This window comes from Rattus norvegicus, chromosome 2 (assembly GCF_036323735.1).
Source record: "Rattus norvegicus strain BN/NHsdMcwi chromosome 2, GRCr8, whole genome shotgun sequence".
Classification (NCBI taxonomy): Eukaryota; Metazoa; Chordata; class Mammalia; order Rodentia; family Muridae; genus Rattus; species Rattus norvegicus.
Genome location: NC_086020.1, coordinates 73358363 through 73382967, shown reverse-complemented (window position 1 = coordinate 73382967; position 24605 = coordinate 73358363). Strand labels below are relative to the sequence as shown.

Here is a 24605-nt window from a genome sequence, read left to right as displayed (position 1 = left end):
ACAAGCACGAGGAATTTCAAACAATATATATTTTAAGCAATGCACCCAAAAAGAACGATTAAAATTTTCCTCTTGAATTTTTCTTCTTCAATTACACATGTTCTCATGAAATAGTGGGGGGAAAAGAAAAGGACAGTTTTTAAAATGATTCCACAAAATTCAAAAGATACTTTATAATAAATGATTTCATCTACTTATTTCTCTTTTTCCCCTAACTCACATTATTCTCAATGATATAGATACAAGAATATTTGTGAAAGAGAAATTGACACTTCTGGAAATTTGAGTATTGAGTAGAGTAGTGTGAGGTCACACAGTGAAAATCGCTTCCAGGTTTTCGTGCAGTCTTGCAAACAGGGCTCCCTGGCAGCTGTCATAATCTCTCTGGACTTATGCTATTAGGAAAAGGAACAGGTTTCTGTGTTTCCCCGGGAGACTACTCAGCTGTCATTCCAAAAATAAAAAACACCCCAGTAGGGACTAATTTAAGAGTGTTAAATCCACAGAATTTCAGTATAACATTGATTTTGCCCATGCCATACTTACTAACTTTACTTGCAATTATTGAGAAATTATACTGTGCTGTGTTCTCTCTGTCTAGTAATTCATTAGTGGCGATGGTTCCTTCCGTTCCATCTATTGTGAAGTAGCTGTCCCCATCACTCTTCCAATCTATGAAGTACCTGTATGTGGAAAGAGGAGATGCAAATGTGCAATGATTACACATGAATCACAATGGCAGTTAGAGTAACTTGACACTGTTCCTTATTTTTCACCCCGTAGCTATTACCCACCTTGCAATAAAGAAGAGTGTAAATGACAGTTTCTTTATTGCAAAGTCAGTATGCTCAAGGGGAAACTGGAAATAATGAAAGATTTAGTACTCTGGCTGTTCATATTATTTTAGGGTCTTGACACCTTGAAAGCTCAGCAGAGACTACAATTCTAAAGCTGACCATGGGTTCTTTAACCTGATGAATATTAAAACTTTCTCAAGTAGTAAAAGAGTTCCTCAATGATAGCATTGGGAAAGATGAGGTATAGGGGGAGCTGTCTGCAAATGACTGAGGGAGAACAAACATGCAGTCTTTGCATTTCCTCGAAGGGGGAAAAGATAACAGTGTGAGAAGGAAATAAAAAAACACAAATTTGGAGATTCTACAAAATTAGTTCCCCTTGTCTTAACATGCCTTTGCATTTTTTAAGTTATTTGACACTTTTGGCCAGATAACATCATCTTCCTTGCATAACTTAGAAGAAAAATCACAGAATATGAATGATATAACAGAAATTAAATTTCCTTAAATATTCAGGTAATGATATATATGTGGGATAATAGAGATATTTTTGGTCACATTGTCAAATTGATAACTTTTTTCAGTGATGCATTCATATTATAGAGTCCTGAATATGCAATAAAAATCATCTTACAATGAGCTACTCACACACACACACACAAACACACATACCACACAACAAACAACACACAAAGAGAGGGGTGAGGAGAGAAGAGAGCAAGAATTTGAAAAGGTTAAGTGCTAATACTGTTTCCATTATATTAAATATTAACTCATTTATCTTCATTACTGTCCAAATTGAACATTATTAATCTTTATACATTGCATAGGAACAAATTAAAACTCAGAATACGAAATATGCCTGGCTTTATCAACCAGTTTAATAATATTTGTCACATAACTATCATTATTTCATATTTACAACTTGAGGTAGAATATTGTGTAGGAAAGTGCCTGTGTTCCTAGGAAGGCACAAGATGCCATTCACTTACAAATATTCTTTTGTACCCTATGAAACTCATAAAAGTTATTAAAAGAGGGGTCAAAGTGAACAATATGCTTACAGTTGGCTCTTTGACATTACCTTACCACAAACTGGTAATTTTTAATAATAAAAACTTGGAATGCATATGTGTGTATATAAATATATATGTGTGTGTGTATTCTATTTTGAGAAACTTTTTAAGAAACTAGTGTTTACTGTCATTGTGCTAAGAGATCAAATCCTGTTTTGTGTTATAAATAAGATTTATTAAATTAGAATACTAATATCTGTTAGTAACTGATCTCCCAACCCAAAGTTGTCATGATTGGAGCAAGTTATGAACTGTGATGTTCATCTGTTTTTGATATCTTAGCTTCTGACCCATCATATAAGAAATCAGTGAAATCTCAGTATTTCTATTTCTGAATTGTATATTTTTCTATTTATATTTCACATGTTATCCCCTTTCCTGAAGTCTCAGTATTTCAATGTAATAGCTTTCCTATAGGAAAAAGTCCCTAAATAAAACTGCAGCTATGGTGCATTTTAAAATTAAGGAGCATTGAAATGCCATTATTCTTCCTATGGCAAACACTTTTCTAAACTGAGAAATGTTTATTTTTTATCACAATATTCCTTTTATTAACACCTCTATTCAAACGAACATACCTAATTCAAAAGCAAAATTCCAAATTATTAGTTTCATTAGCTAATTTTTAAGAGGCACTATAGTTACAGACTGTGTTCACTGCATAAGAGAGGAATGCCCATTGCACACTAAACACCTTGCTAGAGGTAAGTGCATAAAATGGAATATAATGCTCACCACTGATGATTTGAAGAGACTTTTATCTTTAGATGATCTCAGCATCTGATAGATGATCAGAAAAGGCCTTGCAGTAGTGCCGACGAAAAATAGCTTGTATAAAATCTAGTGGCAGAAGAAGAAAAATTCGCTGCACCTGATGATTGGATGGCACTAGAAAGCTGTATAGAAATGATCCAAGGAAAGACTGGCAATCATGGACAAGAGAGATAGAACCTATTTCAGAAAGCTGCGTTAGCAGCAGAAACCCTAGGAAAGAGCTATAGAAAAGTTATGCTATTAGTATTATCACAGAAGGAAGGCTGAGTTATTATCCCAGAAAGAAGATAAGTGATTTAGTTCTTGAATATCTTTGCATATTAGGTTAAGGAGTTGAGTAAGAGACCCATTATTGAAAAGATTGCTAAAGTACTGATTAAATATCGGCCACTTTAAAGACATGGGTTAGATGCATCCAAACCAGACAACACCACTAACTGAGAATTCCCTGCCTTCTAGAATTTTCCAAAAGAGAGAGTAGCCTGGACAGCAAGGCTGGATTGGATTCAATGAGCTTTGAAGAGTGCTCAATATAAGAAAGGAGCATGCTGTCCAGGGGAGTGGGGAAAGAGACGAAAGAAATCACTAGGTGATTAGGATTTGGAGAAGACAGAGAAAGTGAACAAATGATTTACTATATTGAAGTGGATAGGTGACAGGAATGAAGAATTAAATCTGTTTGCACACATATTTAGTGTAAAAATAACAAAGGCTTTAATTCTATAGGTGCATACAATGAAAAAGAAACTGACTACTAACAGGAATAATTTGTCATCTCCTACAGTATATTCTTTGCAGACATTTGTACCAAATATGTACTTCATTATTTCACATTTTTTATTATAGTTTTCATAGCAAATGCAAATTCTTGATATCATAGATTACCTATTCTTGCAATTCAATAAGATGTTCCACTAAAGTGACCTTTGAATATTCAGTCACAGGTTGGTGATCTGTTTGGGTTTGGTTAGGAAAGGTGCTCTTGCTGGAGCAAGTTTATTACTCTGGGTGGACTTTAAACTTTCAAAATCCACATGTTGTACCAACCTTTCTCCCTCTCCCTCTCTCCCTCTCCCTCTCTCCCTCTCCCTCTCTCCTTCTCCCTCTCCCTTTCTCCCTCTCCCTCTCCTCCTCTGCCTCTCCCTCTCTCTCCCTCTCCCCTTCCCTCTCTCCCTCTCTCCCTCTCTCCATCCCTCTCCCTCTCTCCCCCTCCTCCCCCTCTCTGTCTCTCTCTGTCTCTCTGCCTCTCTCTCTCTCTCTCTCTCTCTCTCTCTCTCTCTCTCTCTCTCTCTCTCTCTCTCTCTCTCTCTTTCTCCTTCTATATGGTTGTTCTAAAATACAAATACTTCTCCAGACACCATATCTACTCAGTGCCAAGATTCACCATAAGGATGGTGACGGTCTCTTATCTATTAAGAATCTTAAACTTAAATATAACTCCCATTTATGTAACCCTGATCATGTGATTTTAATACATCAAATATTAATAAATAAAGTTGCTCCAAACTGCACTGTTAAAGGAGATATTTACTAATACTGAGATTTTTAAAATTTTTCGTGAGTTTTATTATCAGATATTTAAATTATATGATATAGAATGCTGATAGAGTAAAAGAATAGAATGATTGCTTACCTGGAATGTATAAAATACATTGTATTTTTCCATATGTAGAAACTATTAGTTACTACATAGTCCTTGTTGCATGATTTGTATTAGCCACTCTCCAACATTATGAAAAAAGTACCAGTAACTTATTTTATTTTAAAAAATAATTTAAGCACAATAAAATGATGCAAATATTATAATAAGTCAATATTTTCACATTTCTTCTATAACCATAATATGTGTCATACACATCTGAGAACATTTCAAAGAAATCATGCCACTTAAACCCTAAATAAATAAATATTTTGCTTCCCCTCCCATGAAAATACAATGAGTTTTGGCCAATACTTATAATTACAGATATGTTTATGAGCACGTGCATAGGTGTGTAATGTGCTTGTAACTTGGATACTATTCCATAGGAGCTGTCCACATTTTTTTTTGAGAAAGTGTGTGTTTTATTTGCCTAGAAGTTGCCCGATAGACTAGGCTGTCGGGCCAGTGATCCCCAGTAGCAAGCCTGTTTCTTATCCCCTTCCCCATTTGACTTAAAAGTCAGTTGCCACTAGATTTGGCTTTTTATCATTTTTGTGTACCTGGATTATTGAACTTAATAGCAGATATTTGTGTTTGTAACTCAAACACTTTACTAGAAAACTTGATTGTGCTGCCTTCATTTACTCCTTTCTCTTCCTCTTCTAATGCATTTGTTTGGATTTACTACATTTAAATACTATATAAATTTCTTGACTATGCATTTTCATTTTAAACCTAAATTACTTTTAATGGATACTCTAAATGTTATCATGGGGTTGAGTTTTAAATTCACACTAATATAGTTCTAGTAAATTATCAAAATTTAATGACTATATACCTGTGTGTATGTGATGGTTAGTATGGGTAGTATATGCTCGGCCTAGGGAGTGACATTATTAGAAGGTGTAGACTTGTTGGAGTAGACATGACATTGTGGATGTGGGCTATAATACCCTCATCCTAGCTACCTGGAAGCCAGTATTCTGTTAGCAGCCTTCAGCTGAAGATGTGGAACTCTCAGTTCCTCCTGAACCATGTCTACCTGGATGCTGCCATGTTGTTGCGTTGATGATAGTGGACTGAACCTCTGAACATGTAACCTTGCCTCAATTAAATGTTGTGATTATAAGAGTTGCCTTGGAGAACCCAAGATGTACGAGATGCCACAGCTGTGGGCTATCTACTGAGGAATGCTGCAAACTAGGCAGAAACACGTGAGTATATGAGTACAAGGCCAGCTTGGATTACATAGTAATCTACATGACAGTAACTCTTGCCTCAAAAATAAGATAATAATGGGGGACAGGGAGATAGCTCAGAAGATAAAGTACTTACATGTAAGTGTGAAGATGGAGGTTGGATTCCCAGAAATTACGGTTATTTACTGGTGATGATACATGTAAAGCCAGACTGCAGATAGGTGAGAAAGCCACCTATAATCCCAGCCAATGCTATTAAATATTTCACATTGTTTACATAGTCTTTTTATTTATTAATTCTATACAACTCACTAGTACAGCTAAGTTTTATTGTAAGCATTAGGTCTTAACATTTATTTGTATTAAAGCTGAGGCCAGTGTTTGGGGACTAATGACTGAGCTGTCTTTTCATAGGAACTTATTATAAATTAGACAACTCCTCTCATCTGCTATTCTAGAAAGTGGCTAGAGGGACACCTTGTTTTCCTATGTGATTCTCAGGAGGTAAGAATTGTTGCCATTGACAAAAAGTGTCAGCCTGAATACCAAAGGTAGGTGGATAAAGAAAGATGCTCAGAGCACTTTGTGCCAAACTTCAAGGATTTAGCTGCTGACACTTATAGTAGAAGCCTATAAGGGAAATGCTGTTGTTATGACTTACCCACTGTAGTATTACAACCTTCCATGTTATTGCTGCATAAAGAGAATCCAGGTATCCTGAGTCATACCTGACTGTGTTTCACTTTTGTGTCACAGTAGATACTTGATACCAGTGAAGGGAATAGGGTATAGATTTGAGGTTGAGTCTATAATATGATAGTAACCTCAACAATTTTTAATAATAATAATAATAATAATAATAATAATAATAATGACATAGTGAAACTCATACACTTGCAGTAACCAACAATTCTCTAATTAGACTTAACCCTCTCAACATGAGAGAATTCATCATACCGGCATCAAAATGTAAACAACTACCTATAACTAGTAAGACATGACTGTTGTACGACAACTTTCCATCCCCATGATACTAAATCAGCATGATCCCCAACTTCAGTCTAAATATTATACACATGGGTAAGCATAGGCTCATACTGCATTATTGAAACTTCTCTTTGCCACAGAGAGAGACTGTCACACAAAATTTCAACCAAACAAATACAGAGTTGTGAAGCCCAGTCATAAAGGATATACGAACCAAGGAACTTTGACAACTAATTCTCGGAGGACGTTATATGAAGAAGAAGCAGAAAGAGTATTAAGATCCTGGCAATAACGTGGTGTGCTGCAAGATTATATCACAAGCTACACCAGTAAAGTCTTACTAATATGGTTTCCTAAACATGAGCACAAAAAAAAAAACAACAACAACAACAAAAACAATACTGCATATTCGAAAGCAGATGAGGGAACATTTGAGAGGTCTCAACCTCTACACAAAGAATGATAGAGCCCTAAAGAGTACTCAGAGTAGGAGAAATAGTTTTCCACAAGGACTAGCACACCAATTTGTTTTCCAACACCACACATTTATCCCTGAAAACCAACACAAGCAGCATTGTATAGATTGAGAAGGTTGTGTGTTTGTGTGTGTGCGTGTGTGTGTGTGTGTATGTGTTTGTCTGTGTCAAAACAAGTCTTGAACTCCCCTATGCCTCCCTCCCTCCATCCTTGAGGTTGCTTTCTTCTCCCTCTCAAGTGGGACTGAGGCACCCTCAGCTGAGCCCTACAGCTTGTTGACCTTTTTCAGTTCCGAGGACTTACCTTGGGTATTCTAAACATTTTTGGCTAATATACACTTATTAGTAAGAACATACCATGCACGAGCTCTGGTGTCTGAGTTACCTCAGAGTGATATTTTCTCGTTCCATCCATTTGCCTACAAAACTCAGGATGTTCTCACTCTTAATACCTGAGTAGTATTTCATTGTGTAAATGAACCACATTTTCTGTATCCATTCTTCTGTCATAGGACATTTGGGATGCTTCTAGCTTCTGGCTATCACAAATAAAGCTGCTATGAACATAGTGGGACACGTGTCCCTGTGGCATGGTGGGACATCTTTTGAGTATTTTCCCAAGAGTGGTACTTCAGGGTCTTTAGGTACGTCTATTTCCAATTTTCTGAGGAACCTCCAAATAGATCTGCAGAGTGGTTATACCAGTTTGCAATCCCACCAGCAATGGAGGAGTGTTCCTTTCTCTCTACCTACTTGCCAACATGTATTGTCACCTGAGGTTTTGATCTTAGCTATTCTGACTGGTATAAGGTGGATCTCAGTATCCTTTTGATTTGCATTTCTCTGATCACTAAGGCCTGTGAACAGTTCTTTAGGTACTTCTCAGCCATTTGATATTCCTCTGTTGTGATTCTTGGTTTACTTCTATACAATATCTTCAATGAGTTGTTTGCTTTTTGGGGGGTATCTTCTTGAGATCTTTATATATTTTGAACTAGACCTTTATCAGATGTGGAGTTAGTGCAGATCTTTCCCAATCTGTAGGATGCTGATTTGTCTATTGATTATGTCCTTAGCTTTACAGAAGCTTTCCAGTTTCATGGAGTCCCATTTATCAATTCTTGGTACTAGAGTGCGAGCTATGGAGTACTGTTTAGGAAATTTCTCTCTGTGCCAATAAGTTCAAAGTTCTATTCCACTTTTTCTTCTAGAGATTCACTTTTTCTCATTTTATATTGAGGTCTTTGATTCACTTGGACTTGATCATTGTCCGTGATGACAAATATGGGTCCATATTCATTTTTTCTACATACAAGGAGCCAGTTAGACCAGCACTATTTATTGAAGATGCTTTCTTTCTTCCATTGTATATTTTGGCTTCTCTGTCAAAGATCAAGTGTGCATGAGTGTGTGGTTTAATTTCTAGGCCTTCAATTCTATACCATTGATCAACAGGTCTGTCTCTGTACCAATACCATGCAATTTTTTGTCACGAACACTCTGTGGTAGAGCTTGAGGTCTGAGAGGGTGATTCCCCCAGTCATCCTTTTATTGATAAGGATTGTTTTGTCTTCTCTCGGTTTTTTGACATTCCAGATAAATTTGATAATTGCTCTTTCCATGTCTTTGAAGAATTTTCTTGGGATTTTGATGTGTATTCCATTGAATCTGTAGATTGCCTTTAGTAGGATGGCCATTTTTACAATGTTAATTCTGCTAATCCATAAGCATGGGAAATCCCTCCATTTTCTGAGATCTTTGCTTTCTTTCTTGAGAGACTTGAACTTCTTATCATAAAGATTTTTCATTTATTTGGTTAGATTTACCCCAAGATATTGTATATTATCTCTGGATATTGGGAAGGGAATTGTTTCCTTAATTTCTTTTGTAGCCTTTTTATGACTTATATTTTTTAAAGTTAATTTATTTGAGTTAATTTTATATCCAGTCACTTTGCTAAATTTGTTTTTCAGCTGGACAAGTTCTCTGGTAGAATTTTTGGGGTTGATTATGTATAAAGTCATATTATCTCCAAATAGTGATACCTTTAATTCTTCTTTGCCAATTTGTATGCCCTTGAAATCTTTTTGTTGTCTTATTGTTCTAGCTAGCACTTCAAGGAATACATTGAATAGATATGGGGAGAATGGGCATTCTTGTCTTATACCTGATTTTAGTGGGGTGGATTCAATTATCTCTCCATGGAATTTAATACTGGCTGTTGGTTTGCAGTAAATTTCTTTTATTATATTTAGGTATGGGACTTGAATTTCTGATCTCTCCTTTAACATGAAGGAGTATTTTGTTGAATGTTTTTTCTGTATCTAAGGAGATGATAATGTGATTTTTTTCTGAGTTGGTTTATATCATGGTTAATGATTTTTCATATATTGAATCAACCTTACATTCCTGAAATGAAGCCTAACTTTTCATGGTGAAAGAAGGTTTTGATGTGTTCTTGGATTCACTTTGCAATAATTTCATTAAGGATATTTCCACTGATATTCATAAGCGAGTTCTGAAGTTCTCTATTTTGGTAGTGACTTGGTATGATTTAAGTATCAGAGTAATTGTGTATTCATAGAATAGAATTTCTATTTTATGGAATATTTTGAGGAATATTGTTATCAGGTCTTCTTTGAAGATCTGGTAGAATTCTGAACTAAATCCAACTGGCTCTGGGCTTTTTTGGTTGGGAGGTTTTTAATGACTACTTCTATTTCTTTATGGGATATGGGCCTGTTTAGAAAGTTTACCTGATCTTAATTTAACTTTGATATATGGTACTGTCAGAAAATTGTCCATTCCATCTATATTTTCCAGTTTTGTTGAGTATAGACATTTGTAGTATGATCTGATGATTTTTTTCTAATTTCCTCTGTTTCTGTTGTTATGTGTCCCTTTTTGCTTCTGATTTTTGATAATTTGGATACTGCCTTTGGACCCTTCACTTAATTTGTTTAGGGGTTTATCTATCTTGTTGATTCTCACAAAGAACCATCTTTAGATTTGCTGATTCTTTATATTGTTCTCTTTGTTTCTATTTGTTTGAGCACTGAGTTTGACTATTTCCTGAACTCTTCTCCTCTTGGGTGAGTTTGTTTCTTTTGTTCTAGACCTCTCAGGTGTGCTGTTAAGTTGCTAGTGTAAGATCTATAGTTTCTTTACCCGTGATCTTAGTGCTATGAATTTTCCTCCTAGCACTTCTTTCATTGGATCCCATAAGTTTGTGTATGATGTCTCAACATTTTCATTAAATTCCAGAAAGTCATTAATTCCTTTCTTTATTTCACCCCTGACCAAATTATCACTGAGAAGAGAGTTGTTAATTTTCTGCATATATGTGGGTTTTAGGTTGCTTTTGCTGTTAGTTGAAGACTAGCTTTAGGCCATGGTAGTCTAATAAGATGCATGGGATTACTACAGTCTTCATGTATCAGTTGAGGGTTGTTTTGTGATGAAATACATGGTCAAATTTGTAGAAATTCAGCACCATGAGGTGCTGAAAAGAAGGTTTATTGCTTAGTTTTAGGGTGAAATATTCTATAGATATCTGCTAAATCCATTTGGTTCATAACCTCCATTAGTTTCACTTTGTCTCTGTTTAGTTTCTGGTTGAATGACCTGTACATTGGTGAGAATGGGGTGTTGAAGTGTCCCATTAATACTGTGTGGGATTCAATGTGTGTTTTTAGACTTAGTAAAGTTTCTTTTATGAATGTGGGTACCCTTGCATTTTGGGTATAGATTTCAGAATTGAGAATCTCTCTTGGTGGATTTTCGCTTTGATGAATATGAAGTGTTCTTCCTTTTCATTCTTGATAACTTTTTGTTGAGAGTCTATTATTTTATTGGATATTAGGATGGCAAGTTCAGCACATTTCTTTGGACTATTTGCTTGTAAGATGTCTTTCATCCTTTTATTTGGAGATAGTGGCTGTTTCTATTACTAAGGTGTGTTTCTTATACATAGCAATAAACTGGATCTTCATTGCATATCCAAACTGTTTGCTTATGTTTTTCCCCATGTTTATTAAACTGGGTAGGTCTTATTTACATTTCAAATGTTATTCCCTTTCTCGGTTTCCAGGCCAACATCCCCCTAGCCCCTCCAACTCCCCTTCTATATGGGTGCTTCCCTCCCAATCCTCCCTTACTGCCTTCCTACCAAGAGTTCCATTCACTGGGTGTCAAGCCTTGGCAGGACCAAGGCCTTCCCCTTCCACTGGGGCTCTTACTTGTTTATTCATTGCTACCTATGAATTTGGAGCCCAGGGTCAGGCCATGTATAGTCTTCGGGAAGTGACTTAGTCCCTGGAAGCTCTGATTGGTTGGCATTGTTATTCAGATGGGGTCTCAAGCCCCTTCAGCTCTTTCAGTCCTTTCTCTGATTCCTTCAACGGGAGTCCCATTCTCAGTTCAGTCGTTTGCTGCTGGCATTTGACTATGTATTTGCTGTATTCAGGCTGTGTCTCTCAGGAGAGATCTATATCCGGTTCCTGTCAGTCTGTACTTTGTTGCTTCATCCATCTTATCTCGTTTGGTGGCTGTATATGTATGGGCCACATGTGGGGCAGGCTCTGAATGGGTGTTACTTCACCCTCTGTTCTAAACTTTGCCGCCCTATCCCCTCCCAAGATTATGCTTGTTCCACATAAAAAGAAGTGAAGCATCCACATTTTGGTCATCCTTCTTGAGTTTCATGTGTTCTGTACATCTAGCGTAATTTGAGCATTTGGGCTAATATCCACTGATCAATGAGTACATGCCATGTGTGTTTTTCTATGATTGGGTTACCTAACTCAGGAAGATATTTTCCAGTTCCATCCATTTGCCAATGAATTTCATAAAGTCATTGTTTTTGATAGCTGATTAGTACTTAATTGTACAGATGTACCACATTTTTTGTATCCATTCCTCTGTTGAAGGACATCTAGATTCTTTCCAGCTTCTGGCTATTATAAATAAGGCTGCTATGAACATAGTGTCTTTGTTATATGTTGGGACATCTTTTGGGTATATGCCCAAGAAAGGTATAGCTGGGTCCTCAGGTAGTTCAATATCCAATTTTCTGAGGAACCTCCAGACTGATTTCCGGAATGGTTGTACCAGTCTGCAATCCATCCAACAACGGATGATTGTTCCTCTTTCTTCACAGTCTTGACATCATCTGATGTCACTTAGGGATTTGATCTTAGCCATTCTGACTGGTGTGAGGTTGAATTTCAGTGTTGTTTTGATTTGCATATCCCTGATGATTAAAGATGTTGAACATTTCCTTAGGTACCTCTCAGCTATTCATGTTGACCTCCATTCGAATCAGCAGCATTTGCTGAAAATGCTATCTATTCCTCTGGATGTTTTTGTAACCTTTGTCAAAAATCAAGAGACCATAGGTGTGTGGGTTCATTTCTGGGTCTTAAATTCTATTCCATTGGACTATTTGTCTGTCTCTGTACCCACACCATACAGCTTTATTCACTATTGCTCTGTAATACTGCTTGAGTTCAGGGATAGTGATTCCCTCAAAAGCCCTTTTATTGTTGAGGATAGTTTTAGCTATCCTGGGTTTTTTGTTATTCCAGATGAATTTTCAAATTGTTTGTCTAACTCAATGAAGAATTGGATTGCAATTTGTACGGGGATTGCATAGAATCTGTAGATTCCTTTTGATAAAATGGCAATTTTTACTATAATAATTAATCCTGCAAATTCATGAGCATGGGAGATCTTTCCATCTTCTGAGATTTTCAATTTATTTCTTCAGAGGCTTGAGGTTCTTTTTTTTTTTTTTTTTTGTTCTTTTTTTTTTCGGAGCTGGGGATCGAACCCAGGGCCTTGCGCTTCCTAGGCAAGCGCTCTACCACTGAGCTAAATCCCCAACCCCGAGGCTTGAGGTTCTTATCATACAGATATTTCACTTGCTTGGATAAAGTCACAGTGAAGTATTTTATAATTTTGAGACTATTATGAAGGGTGTCATTTCCCTACTTTCTTTCTCAGCTGGTTTCACTTTTGTGTAGAGGAAGGCTACTGATTTAATTGAGTTAATTTTATACCCAGCCACTTTGCTGAAGGTGTTTATCAGGTTTAGTATTTCTCTGGTGGAACTTTTGGGATCACTTAAATATACTATGATATCACCTGCAAATAGCGATATTTTTGCTTCTTTGTTTCCAGTCTGTATCCCTTTTAACTCCTTTTGTTGTCTGATTGCTCAAGTTATTACTTTGAGTACTATATTGAATAAGTAGGGAGAGAGGGGGCAGCCTTGTCTAGTCCATGATTTTACTGGGATTGCTTCAAATTTCTCTCCATTTAGTTTAATGTTAGCTACTGGTTTTATGTATATGGCTTTAGTAAAAGGCCATCTTTAGGTATGGTCCTTGAATTACTGTTCTTTCCAGGACTTTCACAATGAAGGGGTTTTGAATTTTATCAAAAGCTTTCTCAGCATCTAAAGAAAGGATCATGTGATCTTTATCTTTCAGTTTGTTTATATAGTGGATTACATTGATGGTTTTCTACATATTGAAACATCCCTGCATACCTGGGATGAAGCCTACTTGATCATGATGGATAACTGTTTTGATGTGTTCTTGGATTCAGTCTGCAAGAATTTTATTGAGTATTTTTGCATCGATATTCACGGGGGAAATTGTTCTGAAGTTTTCTTTCTTTGTGAGTCTTTGTGTGGTTAAGTTATAAGAGTAATTGTGGCTTCATAGAAGGAATTCGGTAGTGCTCCATCTGTTTTAATTTTGTGTAATAGTTTGGATAGTATTTGTATGAGCTCTTCTATGAAGGTCTGATAGAATTCTGCACTGAACCCATCTGGACCTGAGCTCTTTTGGTTTGGTAGACTTTTAATGACTGCTTCTATTTCTTTAGGAGTTTTGGGGTTGTTTAAATGTTTTATCTGTTCCTGATTTAGCTTCCCTACCTGGTATAAGTCTAGGAAATTGTCCTTTTCCTCCAGATTTTCAGGTTTTGGTGAATATAGGCTTTTGTAGTACGATCTGATGATTTTTTTTATTTCCTCTGATTCTCTTGTTATGTCTCCCTTTTCATTTCTGATATTGTTAATTTGGATTCAATCTCCGTGTCCTCTGTTTAGTCTGCCCAAGGGTTAATCTATCTTGTTGATTTTCTCAAAGAACCAGATTTTGGTTCTGTTTTTTCTTTGTATAGACCTTTTTGTTTCTACTTGGTTAATTTCAGCTCTGATTTTGATTATTTCCTGCCTTCTACTCCTCTTGGATGTATTTGCTTATTTTTGTTCCAGAGCTATTAGGTGTGCTGTCAAGCTGCTGATATGTGCTCTCTGCTGTTTCTTTCTTTCTTTTCTATTTTTTTTGCTCTTTTTTTTTATTAACTTGAGTATTTCTTATTTACATTTCGAGTGTTATTCCCTTTCCCGGTTTACGGGCCAACATCCCCATAACCCCTCCCCCTCCCCTTCTTTATAGGTTTTCCCCTCCCCATCCTCCCCCCATTGCCGCCCTCCCCCCAACAATCACGTTCACTGGGGGTGCAGTCTTAGCAGGACCCAGGGCTTCCCCTTACACTGGTGATCTTACTAGCATATTGAATGCTACCTATGAGGTCAGAGTCCAGGGTCAGTCCATGTATAGTCTTTAGGTAGTGGCTTAGTCCCTGGAAGCTCTTGTTGCTTGGCATTGTTGTTCATATGGGGTCTCAAGCTCCTTCAAGCTCTTCCAGTTCTTTCTCTGATTCCTTCAACAGGGGTCCTGTTCTCAGTTCAGAGGATTGCTGCTGGCATTCGCCTCTGTATTTGCTGTATTCTGGCTGTGTCTCTCAGGAGAGATCTATATCCAGCACCTGTCTGGCTGCCCTCTTTGCTTCATCCATCTTCTCTAATTGGGTGGTTGTATATGTATGGGCCACATGTGGGGCAGGCTCTGAATGGTTGTTCCTTCTGTCTCTGTTTTAATCTCTGCCTCTCTATTCCCTGTCAAGGGTATTCTTATTCCCCTTTTAAAGAAGGAGTGAAGCATTCACATTTTGATCATCCTTCTTGAGTTTCATGGGTTCTAGGCATCTAGGGTAATTCAAGAATTTGGGATAATAGCCACTTATCAATGAGTGAATACCATGTGTGTTTTTCTGTGATTGGGTTACCTCACTCAGGATGATATTTTCCAGTTCCAACCATTTGCCTACAAATTTCATAAAGTCATTGTTTTTGATAGCTGAGTAATATTCCATTGTGTAGATGTACCACATTTTCTGTATCCATTCCTCTGTTGAAGGGCATCTGGGTTCTTTCCAGCTTCTGGCTATTATAAATAAGGCTGCTATGAACATAGTAGACCACATGTCTTTTTTATATGTTGGGACATCTTTTGGGTATATGCCCAAGAGAGGTATAGCTGGATCCTCAGGCAGTTCAATGTCCAATTTTCTGAGGAACCTCCAGACTGATTTCCAGAATGGTTGTATCAGTTTGCAATCCCACCAACAATGGAGGAGTGTTCTTCTTTCTCCACATCCTCACCAGCATTTGCTGTCCCCTGAGTTTTTGATCTTAGCCATTCTCACTGGTGTGAGGTGAAATCTCAGGGTTGTTTTGATTTGCATTTCCCTTATGACTAAAGATGTTGAACATTTCTTTAGGTGTTTCTCAGCCATTCAGCATTTCTCAGCTGTGAATTCTTTGTATAGCTCTGAACCCCATTTTTTAAATAGGGTTATTTGTCTCCCTGCGATCTACCTTCTTGTGTTCTTTGTATATTTTAGATATAAGGCCTCTATCTGTTGTAGGATTGGTAAAGATCTTTTCCCAATCTGTTGGTTGCCGTTTTGTCCTACCCACAGTGTCCTTTGCCTTACAGAAGCTTTGCAGTTTTATGAGATCCTATTTGTTGTTTCTTGATCTTAGAGCATAAGCCATTGGTGTTTTGTTCAGGAAATTTTTTCCAGTGCCCATGTGTTCCAGATGCTTCCCTACATTTTCTTCTATTAGTTTGAGTGTATCTGGTTTGATGTGGAGGTCCTTGATCCACTTGGCCTTAAGCTTTGTACAGGGTGATAAGCATGGATTGATCTGCATTCTTCCACATATTGACCTCCAGTTGGACCAACACCGTTTGCTGAAAATGCTATCTTTTTTCCATTTGATGGTTTTGGCTCCTTTGTCAAAAATCAAGTGCCCATAGGTGTGTGGGTTCATTTCTGTTTCTTCAATTCCGTTTAATTGGTCTATCTGTCTGTCTCTGTACCAATACCATGCAGTTTTTATCACTATTGTTCTGTAATACTGCTTGAGTTCAGGGATAGTGATTCCCTCAGAAGTCCTTTTATTGTTGAGGATAGTTTTAGCTATCCTGGGTTTTTTGTTATTCCAGATGAATTTGCAAATTGTTCTGTCTAACTCTTTGAAGAAATGGATTGGTATTTTGTTGGGGATTGCATTGAATCTGTAGATCGTTTTTGGTAAAATAGCCATTTTTACTATATTAATCCTGCCAATCCATGAATATGGGAGATCTTTCCATCTTCTGAGATCTTCTTCAATTCTGGAGGCACTCAGAGCTATGAGTTTTCTTCTTAGCACAGCTTTCATTGTGTCCCATAAGTTTGGATATGTTGTGCCTTTATTTTCATTAAATTCTAAGAAGTCTTTAATTTCTTTCTTTATTTCTTCCTTGACCAGGTCATCATTTAGAAGAGCATTCTTCAACTTTCGTGTATATGTGGGCGTTCTTTCCTTATTTTTACTGAAGACAATATTCTTCCCATGGTGGTCTGATAGGATGCATGGGATTATTTCTATCATTCTGTATCTGTTGAGGCCTGTTTAATGACCTGTTATATGGCCAATTTTGGAGAAAGTACCATTAGTGGTGAGAAGAATGTATATCCTTTTGTTTGAGTATAGAATGTTCTATAAACATCTGTTAAGTCCATTTGGTTCATAACTTCTGTTAGTCTGTTTTTGTCTCTGCTTAATTTCTGTTTTCATGATTGGTCCATTGATGAGACTGGGGTATTGAAATTTCCTTCTATTATTTTGTGAAGTACAATGTGTGCTTTGAGCTTTAGTAGGTTTCTTTAATGTATGTAGTTGCCCTTGTATTTGGAGTAAAGATATTTAGGATTGAGAATTCATCTTGGTGGATTTTTCCTTTGCTGAATATGAAGTGTCCTTCCTTATCTTTTTTGATGACTTTTGGCTGAAAATCGATTTTATTTGATATTAGAATTCCTACTCCAGCTTGCTTCTTTACACCATTTTCTTGGAACGTTGTTTTCCAGCCTTTTACTCTGAGGTAGTGTCTGTCTATTTCTCCGAGGTGTGTTTCCTGTAAGCAGCAAAATGCTGGGTCCTCATTACATTACGTATCCAGTGTGTTAATCTGTGTATATTTATTTAGGAATTGAGTCCATTGATGTTGAGAGATATTAAGGAATAGTGATTGTTGCTTCCTGTTATATTCGTATTTGGATGTGAGATTATGTTTGTGCTTGTCTTCTCTTTGTTTTGTTGCAGAAAGATGAGTTTCTTGCTTTCACTATGGTGTAGCTTGCCTCCTTGTGTTGGGCTTTACCATTTATTATCCTTTGTAGGGCTGGATTTGTAGAGTGAAATTGGGTAAATTTGGTTTTATGATATAATATCTTGTTTTCTCCATCTATGTTAATTTAGAGTTTCCTGGATACAGTAACATTGGTTGGCATTCGTGTTGTCTTAGGGTCTGTATGAGATCTATCCCGGATCTTCTGGCTTTCATAGTCTCTGGTGAGAAGTCTGGTGTAATTTTGATAGGTCTGCCTTTATGTGTTACTTGACATTTTTCCCTTACTGCCTTTAATATCCTTTCTTTGTTTTGTGCATTCGGTGTTTTGGCTATTATGTGACAGGAGGAGTTTCTTTTCTGGTCCAATCTATTTGGAGTTCTATAGGCCTTTTGTATTTTAATGGGCATCTCTTTCTTTAGGTAAGGGAAGTTTTCTCCTATGATTTTGTTGAAGATATTTACTAGTCCTTTGAGTTGGGATTCTTCACTCACTTCTATACCTATTAATCTTAGGTTTGATCTTCTCATTGTGTCCTGGATTTCCTGTTTGTTTTGGCACAGTAGGTTTTTGTGTTTTACATTATCTTTGACAATTCTGTCGATGATTTCTATGGAATCTTCTGCTCCTGAGATTCTCTCTTCTATCTCTTGTATTCTGTTCGTGATACTTGTATCTGCAGCTCCTTGTCTCTTCCTTTGGTTTTCTATATCCACGGTTGTCTCCCTTTTTGCTTTCTTTATTGTTTCTATTTCCATTTTCAATTCTTTCACCTGTGTGATTGTGTTTTCCTGTAATTCTTTTGGGGATTTTTGTGTTTCCTCTCTAATGGCTTTTACTTGTTCACTTGTGTTTTCCTGCATTTCACTAAGGGAATTCTTTATGTCTTTCTTAAAGTCCTCCATCATCATGAACAAATGTGATTTTATATCTACATCTTGCTTTTCTAGTGTTTTTGGATATTCAGTGTTTGCTTTGGAGGGAGAACTGGGCTCTGATGATGCCATGTAGTCTTGGTTTCTGTTGCTTGTTTTCCTGTGCTTGCCTCTCTCCATCTGGTTGTTTCTGGTGTTACCTTGTTCTGCTATATCTGACAGTGGCTTGCCTATCCTCTAGGCCTGTGTGTCAGGAGTGATGTAGACTTGTTTTCCTGTTTTCTTTCAGCCAGTTATGGGAACAGAGTGTTCTGCTTTCACGTATGTAGTTGTTCCTGTCCACTGGCTTTCAGCTGTTCCTGCTGGCACGTGTTCTGAGCCACCAGGCAGGTCACTTGGAGCAGAAAAGTTTGTCTTACCTATGCTCTCACACCTGAAGTTGCTCCTCAGTTTTAGGTTTTAGCTCTCCTTGAGAACAGCAACCAGAGGGGCCTGCCCCTAATTCTGAGTCCCTGTCCACAGGGGTCCTAATAGTGCTAGGTGTTTTCCTCTAGAATAAGAAATGTGGGCAGAGAGTAGTCTCCTCTGGTTTCCCAGGTATTTCTGCTGCTCTGAAGGTCTAGCTCTCCCTCTCATGGGATGTGGTTGCAGAGAGCTGTTTGACTGGCTCTGTTCAGATCAGGGAGTAGTCTGGACTGCAGGGCTCCTTCAACTTGACTGCCCCTATTTTCCTGTTCCTAGAGGCCCTATAAAGTTTCCTCTTTGGCCAGGGATGTGTGCAAAGGTGGGCAGAAGTGGCAGTCTCTCCTGCCCTGCAGTCTCAGAATCACCCACACATCTGGGTGATGAGCTCTCTCTCCCATGGTATTTGGGAGCAGGAGCTGTGGGCCGGGATCAGTGAGATTTGGTAGCCAACTAGAAACCGGAAGTGTCCTGTCACAGAGGAATTTTGCCTTTGTGCGTCCTGAGTCCATCAGGAGGCAACTTTGAGCAGAAAAGTTGATCTTACCTCTGGTCTCAGGTCTGAAATCACTCCTCAGGGCTCAGTTTCAGCTCTCTTTGAGAGCAGCATCCAGAAGAGCCTGCCCCTATTTCTGGTTCTCTGTGCGCAGGGGACTTACTTACATCTTTTTATAGGTGAGTTGAGTCCATTAATATTGAGAGATATTAAAGACAGATGATCATTGGCTCTTGATGTGTGTGTGTGTGTGTGTGTGTGTGTGTGTGTGTGTGTGTGTCTGGTTCTCTCCTTTTGGATTTGTTGTGAGAAGCTTAAAATCTTGTCTTTTCTTTGGTATGTTTATCTTCATTGTATTGGAGTTTTCCTCCTAGCAATCTCTGTAGGCCTGGATTAATAGATAGATACTGTTTGTATTTGGTTTTGTCCTGGCATATTTCAGTTTCTCTATGTATATTGATTGAGAGTTTCACTGTTTATAATAGCCTGGGCTGACATTTGTGCTTTCTTAGAGTCTGTATGACTTCTGACTAGGCTCTTCTGAATTCCATAGTCTCTGATTAAAAGTATGTTGTAATTCTGATAGGTCTGCTTTTGTATGTTACTTGGTGTTTTTCCCTTGCACCTTTTAATAGTCTTTCTCTGTTCTGTGAGTTTAGTGTTTTGATTATTATGTGACAAGAGGATTTTCTTTTCTGGTCCCCTTGGTTTGGTGTTCTGTCAGTTTCTTGTACCTTGATGGCCATCCCTTTCTTTAGGCTGGAGAGGTTTTCTTTTATGATTTTGATGAAGACATTTTCAGGTTCTTTGAGCTGGGAATCTTTGTTCTCCTCTATTCCAATTATTTTTAGATTTGATGTTTTCATTGTGTTCTGAATTTCCTAGATGTTTTGGCTTAGGATTATTTTATGTTTTAAATTTTCTTTGAGCATTGTGTCAATCTCTTCTATACCTGAAATTCTTTCTTATATCTCTTGTATTCTGTTGGTGATACTTACATTTATAATTTCTGACCTCTTTCCTAGGTTTTCCATTTTCATGTTGCCTCTATTTGTGTTATCTTTATTGTTTCTTCTTCCACTTTTAGGTCATGGACTGCTTTTTGCAAATCCTTCACCTGTTTGATTGTGCTTTCCTGTATTTCTTTAAGGGATTTATTATTTGCTCTTTAAGGGCTTCTGCCTGTTTGCTGTGTTTCCCTATATTTCTTTCAGTGAGTTATTTATATCATCCTTAAAGGACTCTACTATTTTCATGGGATAGGATTTTAGGTCAGCTTTCTGATTTTCAGGTTTGTTGGTGTATTCAGGGCTTGCTGTGGTAGGAAAAATGGTTTCTGATGAAGCCTGTGTATATTGACTTCTGTTTCTTATGGTTTTCTTCTTGGCTCTGGCCATCTGGTTTTCCCTAGTGTTTGCTGGTCTGGGTGACTTTGTCCAGAATCTGCCTTTTTTTGGCCCTGGGTTGCAACAAGTCTCCTGGTAGGCCTGTGGCCCTAGTTGTAACAGACCTCCTGTGGAGCCTTCCAACTGTAGGGTCTTTGGAGATGCAGAGAATCTGCTGATTTGTTGCCATGGCTGCAGTATTTCTACTGGGAGACCTTCAGACTGTTGGATCTTCAAAGGAGCAATCAAACTGTTGTCCTGTGTGAAGTTATTCTTTGGGTGGGGTAGTGTCATTAGACTGGAATTTCTGTTTCCTTATATGCAGCCACTCTTCAAGGAGGAGGGCTTTTGGTCTTTTGTGTCAGTTGCCCTGCATACCACAGAGCCCCAGGCATGTATTCAGACTGTGGTGATAATTGCCTAGTTGTCCTGTGTACAGATGAACTCCTGGGATGCCTTTAAGCTGTGGTGTTCTGAGTGTACAGTGGATCTCCTGGGATGTCTCCAGTTGTGGTGTTAAGTGCCCTAAGAGCAGCAGATCTCCTGGGATGCCTCAGGATGTGGTATCAAATGTTCTGTGTGCAGTGGTTCTTCTGGTATGGTAAGATATGATGTCAAATATTCTGAATGCAGGGGTGCTTTGGTATGTCTGAAGATATAACCTCTTCTGGGGAGCAGAATAGCTAGCTAGCAGTCTGTCCCAGCAGAGGACAAGGCAGAAGGGTATTAGTATTTCATTGGTGGGGAGTTTGAGAGGATGGTGGGTCCCTGAGCCTACTGTGCTCCCAGTGGCAGCTGTGGGACTTTAGGTGTATTTATCAAATACTCTGAATGCAGCAGATCCTCTGGTATACCTCAGGTTATAGCCTCTTCTGGGGAGCAGACTAGCTAGAAATATGTCCCAGCAGAAATGACCAGGCAGAAGGGGATCCATATTCTATGTGCAGGGATGGGTGGGAGGTGGGGGGCGTGGTTTGGGTGGATAGTGTGTCCCAACCAGCAGCAGTTGTGGGACTTTGGGGTGTTCTTACCAAATGCTGAGTGCAGTGGATCCTTTAGTATGCCTCAGTATATAGCCTCTTCCACGGAAAAAACTAGCTACCAGTCTGTCCCAGCCAAAAATTTTTTCTTTAAAAACGATTTTATATTTTTTTTCAGGTACTCATTTATTTTAGTAAAGGAATCTCTCTGCTTTGTAGTTACCATAAATGCAGCTAATGGAAAGTAAGTGCCTTCAGCACATTTGCAAGTAGACTTCATGCAAAAACCAACTCAGAACAATAATTCCCTTGGGGGTCTTAAACACTAAGAATAGTATTCAGTGACAAGTCAAACTGAGCAAATGACCCCAGGGATTAGCAGATTCAGCGACTGCTGCAGTTTCTTTATTACACATTGTCCTAAAGGTTTACTTTTACTTGAGTGCCTTTGAGCTACATCATATTCATCTCTACTTCCCTCTTCTTACCATGATCACCAATATACCTACACTATTTCCCCTCTAATGTTTTCAGATAGTGTCTTTAAGTTTATTTTCTGCACACTTACAAATGACTTAAGAATAGATATTATATGTTTTACTGGATTCGATTTAAGCTACTGTTAAATGCAAGTGGTCATCTTTATTCATAATTAATGAAATAATCTAGGAATCATAGTTTCTATGACTGAAACCAAAATTGATTTTTTCTTAGTGTAAACATTAAAAATTCATCCTTGCAGAGTCCATGTTTTATGTTCCATGAAGATTTTCATATACTATGTTTTATTATTTAAGAGACAGAAAATATTCTTTTGCATTAAAATATCGATGATTCAAGTTTACAATAGAAAAAAGTCATAAGACAAATAAAAATTTAAGATAATTACTATATTATCTTACTACTTTTGTTATTTCTTTCTTATAGTGTTTACAATATGAAAATTGTGATGAATCATCTTAAAGCCAACAAAATGTCTACAAGGCTTCACTCTACAAAAAGAATTTTAGGTAATAAAGAAATGCTGAGAGCAAGAGAAACAATCTTCTTTCAGGAAGAACAAGTCAGTCAGTCTTTTGATACTTAATTCTGAAAGCATAAATATGAATAAAATTATACAGACTGAGATGATTGTATTAATGTATCTAGGAGTGTGTGTGTGTGTGTGTGTGTGAGAGAGAGAGAGAGAGAGAGAGAGAGAGAGGAGGAAAGAACAGTGACTACATTGGCGAAATATTCTAATTATATTATAATATCCAAAATAAATACAAAATTAAATGTGTATGAGAGCCAGGAATAGTGCTGCTGTCTTTAATTCCAATAGTAGCATATGGAAGGCAGAGGAAAGAGGATCTCTTTGAGTTCAATATCAGTCTAATCTATGTAATGAATTCCAAAACATCCAATGCTATGTAGGATGAGCCTGTTTATAAAGGAAAAAAGTGTGTGTACATGTGTGTGTGGTGTGTGTCTGTGTATGCTTATATATATATATATATATATATATGTATATATATATATATATATACATATTGATTGTGTACAAAATATTTGTCTAAATTACAGCTGTGGCTTTCCTTGGAGTAATTTCTAGGGATAATCTTAATTATTTACATGAAAACAAGAGTTTAAATACAGAAATCTTGGTAGTTTTTTACACACTTTTTTATATCTCGGAGAAACCACTATTAGCTGGAAAGAATACTCAGTGGTTAAGAGCATATGTTGCTAAGATAGAGAACACTTGTTCAGTCTCAACAACTACATGGTCCTCACAGTAATTCATAACTTTAGTTTCCAGGATCTGCTGCCTGCTTCTGGCCTTCACAGATAGCAGGCACACACATTGTAAACATACATATTTGTAGGCAAAATAGTCAAATACATCAGAAAATATATGAATGAAAATAAATAAACAATAAAATAAATAAACAAAACTAAAAATACATTCAATTGTAGATAAAGCAGATATTATGACATTATACTAGTTAGGTGAAATTATTAACACAAATTGCCATATTCATTTGATGATGTCTATTGATTCTTCATGAAGTGTTAGGTCATATTTGAGGTATGCATATGCCACCAGAAACAATGTATAGACAAATCTCCTCTTGCAAAGCTTATACACTGATAGAAACAAATCACAATAAGTCATATATATATATATATATATATATATATATATATGTCTTAGAATTGGCAATACACACACATATAATATTCTGTATCAGCTTTTCTCTTTCATCTTCACAAAAATAACATTAGTATGTCAAAAACTATCAGTTTACTAGTATTTGTTTTTTCCTCGATTGAATAGGACAATTATTAACTAAATAAAATCTTTTATAAGGCATATGGAAAGCCAGGTCTATTCTTATATTCCAAAATCATGTTCAGTGTTTCCTGAGCTTAGATTTTTCCATTTACCCTAAAATGTCTAGTTTATTGGCTATGGCATTCAAAAGTAGTAGATGTACTTATTCCAGGTGTATATGACTCACAAGGTATCAGTTTTTAAATAACAAAGCATACATCCATAACATCAGAGGTAAGAAATTGAGCTTTCTTATGGTTTGAATCCAAACATATAAAATACTTCTCTGAAGTTTAAACACTTACATCCTAGCAGGTGGGCTGGTAAGACATAAATGTATCACAAAATTAAAGATTGATCAATAAAATCACCAGTTTTGAATTCATAGATAGATGAAGTATTAGGACTACGGAAGGACTAAAGAAGACAGATCATAGATGCGTGTCTTTGGTTGATATTCTTTATTCATGGCCCTTTTATGTCTCTTTTTTTCTGCTTCTTAGATGCTGTGTTGTGAGCATCTCTACCTCTGTAAAGACTCTTCAACATAAAGTTGCCCCAGCAACGAAACATAGAGAAAACGGGTTAAACTCACTGAAC

General features: G+C 37.2%; 1 protein-coding gene across 2 annotated transcripts in view; it reads right to left on the bottom strand.

Annotated features, from left to right (window-relative positions):
• Cdh12 (cadherin 12) overlaps positions 1 to 24605 on the bottom strand; it is a 1234181-nt gene that overhangs the window by 53072 nt on the left and 1156504 nt on the right. For both annotated transcript variants that reach the window (XM_017591412.3, NM_001427475.1), the window contains one exon: positions 547 to 683. In XM_017591412.3, coding sequence (XP_017446901.1) covers positions 547 to 683 — 137 coding nt within the window. The remainder of the gene's footprint in view (positions 1 to 546; positions 684 to 24605) is intronic.